General features: G+C 46.2%; 1 protein-coding gene across 1 annotated transcript in view; it reads left to right on the top strand.

Moving 5' to 3' along the window:
* The first annotated feature begins 403 nt into the window (after positions 1-403).
* CCDC85A (coiled-coil domain containing 85A) overlaps positions 404-3,331 on the top strand; it is a 67,397-nt gene continuing 64,469 nt past the window's right edge. The window contains exons 1-2 of the mRNA XM_017745228.1: positions 404-490; positions 3,048-3,331. Of these exons, the coding sequence (XP_017600717.1) occupies positions 404-490; positions 3,048-3,331 (371 nt within the window). The remainder of the gene's footprint in view (positions 491-3,047) is intronic.

The following is a 3,331-nucleotide window of genomic DNA, read 5'->3' as shown; positions in this document are numbered from 1 at the left end:
CGCCTCCCTGCCCCTGCGGCGGGGACCAGGCGCACGCAGCTGGCGCTGACCTGTTGCAAGAGCCGGGCTTCCCTTGGGGATCTTTTGTCTAGGTCTTTTTTTTCTATTTTCTTTTTTTTTTCTTTCCTTCTCGACGGGGGAAGTTTGCTTCCCAGTGTGTGGCCCGGCTTCCTCCACACCCTTTCCTCCTCCTTTTCCTCCTTTTTTCCAGGATCCGCTGCCTGGGGCCAGAAGGGGTCTCCCTCATTACCCCCGGCCCAGCGCTGGAGCTAGGGGCACCCCTTGGGCTCCGGGCTCGCCCTTTCCCCCGGCGGCGGCGGCGGGCAAGGTGTCGGACGAGGAGCTGCTCAAGTGGAGCAAGGAGGAGCTGATCCGCAGCCTCCGCCGCGCCGAGGCCGAGAAGATGAGCGCGATGCTGGACCACAGCAACCTCATCCGCGAGGTGAACCGCCGCCTCCAGCTCCACCTCGGCGAGATCCGCGGCTTGAAGGTAGCGGGGTGGGCAGGGTGGGACCCCTGAAGTTTGTGCGGTGTCTCCGCGACCCCGCCCGTCCCGCCGGGATCGATCTCGTCAGGTGGATGGTCTGGGAGGAGCCGCTCCCGAGAACCGCATGAAAAGTGGATGAGGACTAGGGTGCATAGCATTTGATCCCACTTAAAAATCCAGTCTCCGGCTAGGAGATGACCAGCTGTTCGGCAGGCTGCGGGGCACAGCTGCTTTATGCTCTGCCCCAGTATTCTTTTGGGTTGATAAAAACGCTGTCACCTTTGTGTTAGACTTCCTTGGTTTTGACTGAGGTTAAATGATCCTGCCTGAAGTGCACGAGAAATAAGGGCTTGTGTAGCTCACGCTGTGAGTCTGTCAGGCAGGCTGGTAGGCTGCTGGAGAGAGGTGGTCATTTCCAAGATGCAGTGCAGCGTGTGGCAGGTGATGGCAGACCCTTGGGCTAGGGTTTGGGATGATCAGAATCAATCTCTAATTTATTGTCTGAAAAAGACATCTGGTAACATACCTCTGATCAAACCATTCCCAGCTGTGGACTTGTGCAGCCTGCAGTCAGAAGCAAACCAAGTCTGTAATAGCTTATCCCTTCTTAATTTCACTCTCTTGGTGGATGAGAAGCTTAGTCCCTAATGCTTCCCTCCTAGTTCTGAGGACTGGGAAGAAAAGTGTGACTATTTACAGAGCATCACCTTGCCTGTGGATTATAGACCTAGAAAGTTACCTTAAAGTAGGCAGGACTACAGAACATTTTCTGGTTTATTGCTTTGAGCATTTTCAGGAAATTCCTTCAGTGAGGTGAGGTTGGAGGGAAGGAGAGAAGAGACAGAGACGCAGTGTGGACTTTTGAATTATTACAGGAAAGTGCATTAGAAGAGAGTTCTTCACTTGTAAATTGGCTTTAAATGACAATTATTGAGAAAGTGTCTTTGATAATAGTGTGGCATAAAATAAGTAGCTCGTGGAGGAAGACAGTTCCTGCCTCCCAAGTTTTTGTGTACTGCAAAGTGTGAGTATGTGTGTCCCTTTGATGGTGTCTGAGGATAAAAACGACCCATCCATGATGGTATTTAATAAAACTGAAGCTTATCTTTTAAATGTAAGTTCAGTTACAACAATAGCATCTTTCTCCCAGTTATGTGCAAGAGTGTGACATCATCTGGGTTTATGCATCTTCCAGATAACTGACAAAACACACTTAAGATGTGTAGGAAGGAGTCACAAATTCCTCTCTCAATTCCAAACTCCTTAAGTCTTGTTTGACTTCCGCCTTTTGTTCAGATGCCTCAGCTGGGGCTTTCAGAAAGAATCTGGGACAAGGAGGTTTTTTGAACCCTGTGTTGGTGTCTGGAAATCTCCCTCCTTTGTCCTGGGTGAAATAACTGCACCATGAGTAAGAATGACCAGCTGGATGGCTGCCTCCTGCTTCCTGACTGAGGAATTGTGGACTTACACAACTTTTTTATTTCATTGTGGGATCATCTCAAACATCTCTCACTAGCAGAGGTTTTAAAGGACACATTATAGCCTTGTTGAATTTTTTTCTATTGTCAAATACAGGTTGAAATTGTTCAAATTCCAAGTTATTTTGAGGCAGAAATCAGACAAACGCAGGCATTCATGCACCTAAATCCAGTGGAGTTAAAAAAGCTTCATTTTCTTAGGAAACTGTCCTAAAATGGTGTTTCCATAAGACTAAATTTTTAACAACTGTGGCTCATCTCTAGTTGTAACGTCATACATAAGAAGGAATGAATATGTAGATGATGGGAGAAAGATAAATATGGTCACAAGTCCAAACTAGAATGATAAAATACTGAAAATGTTTTTATTCTGCTGTAGTAAACCCTGAGCATTTTTACTTCAGAGCATTTGCTTCAGACTGTTCCTCACTTAGGGAAGGGCATAGAATCACATACTTAATTTTATTAGGGGTGAAAAATCTATTTAAGCAGATTATTTCATTTCAGAGTGGTTGAAGCAATCCTGGTCAAGTGATTACTGACAAGGCTTTTTATGCAAATCAGAAACAAAATCCAGCAAACCCCAATTTTTAAAAAGCTCTAAAATGGTCATCTTTGTATGTGACTATGCTTTGGGGAGTAGGGAGTGTAAATGTTAATAATTAATTAATTGAGAGAGATTACAATTTCTGATGTACCTTGCAGTTTTATTCAGCAATAACTTGCAGGTGAATATTTCTCAGGAGAGCGAGATCATCATGAGAGCACTTACAATCTTTGCCCAATTGGGGAGCTAAATTACTCTGATATTTAGCATGAAAATTAATTAAGCACCTGAAACTTTTCTGCTGTATCAGAAGTTAGAAATTAGCTCCAAGCTAAGGGCAGTTTTTGCTGGACAGCAGCTTTGTTTGCTTGAAGCATGGTGCTGTTACAATGTGCCAGATCTACACATGGAATTATTTATGCTTCACTGGAGTGCTTAAGTGTGAGTTTGCAGCAGTGCTGTCCACTGGCCTGTGTAACAGTTTAACATCAATTCCTTTAGACACTCCTCTGTCATGACAATCTTTCTTTTAAAGGACATCAACCAGAAGCTGCAGGAAGATAACCAGGAGCTGAGGGACCTTTGCTGCTTCCTGGACGATGACCGGCAGAAGGGCAAGAGGGTGTCCCGCGAGTGGCAGAGGCTGGGCAGGTACAGCGCCAGTGTCATGCACAAGGAGGTGGCCTTATACCTGCAGAAGCTGAAAGAGCTGGAAGTGAGGCAAGAAGAAGTGGTTAAGGAGAACCTGGAGCTGAAGGAGTTGTGCGTGTTGCTGGATGAGGAGAAGAGTGGAGGAGCAGGCAGCCGGAGCTCTATCGA

Source organism: Corvus brachyrhynchos, unplaced genomic scaffold, assembly GCF_000691975.1.
Source record: "Corvus brachyrhynchos isolate BGI_N302 unplaced genomic scaffold, ASM69197v1 scaffold69, whole genome shotgun sequence".
Classification (NCBI taxonomy): Eukaryota; Metazoa; Chordata; class Aves; order Passeriformes; family Corvidae; genus Corvus; species Corvus brachyrhynchos.
This window is presented reverse-complemented; position numbering and strand designations above follow the sequence as displayed.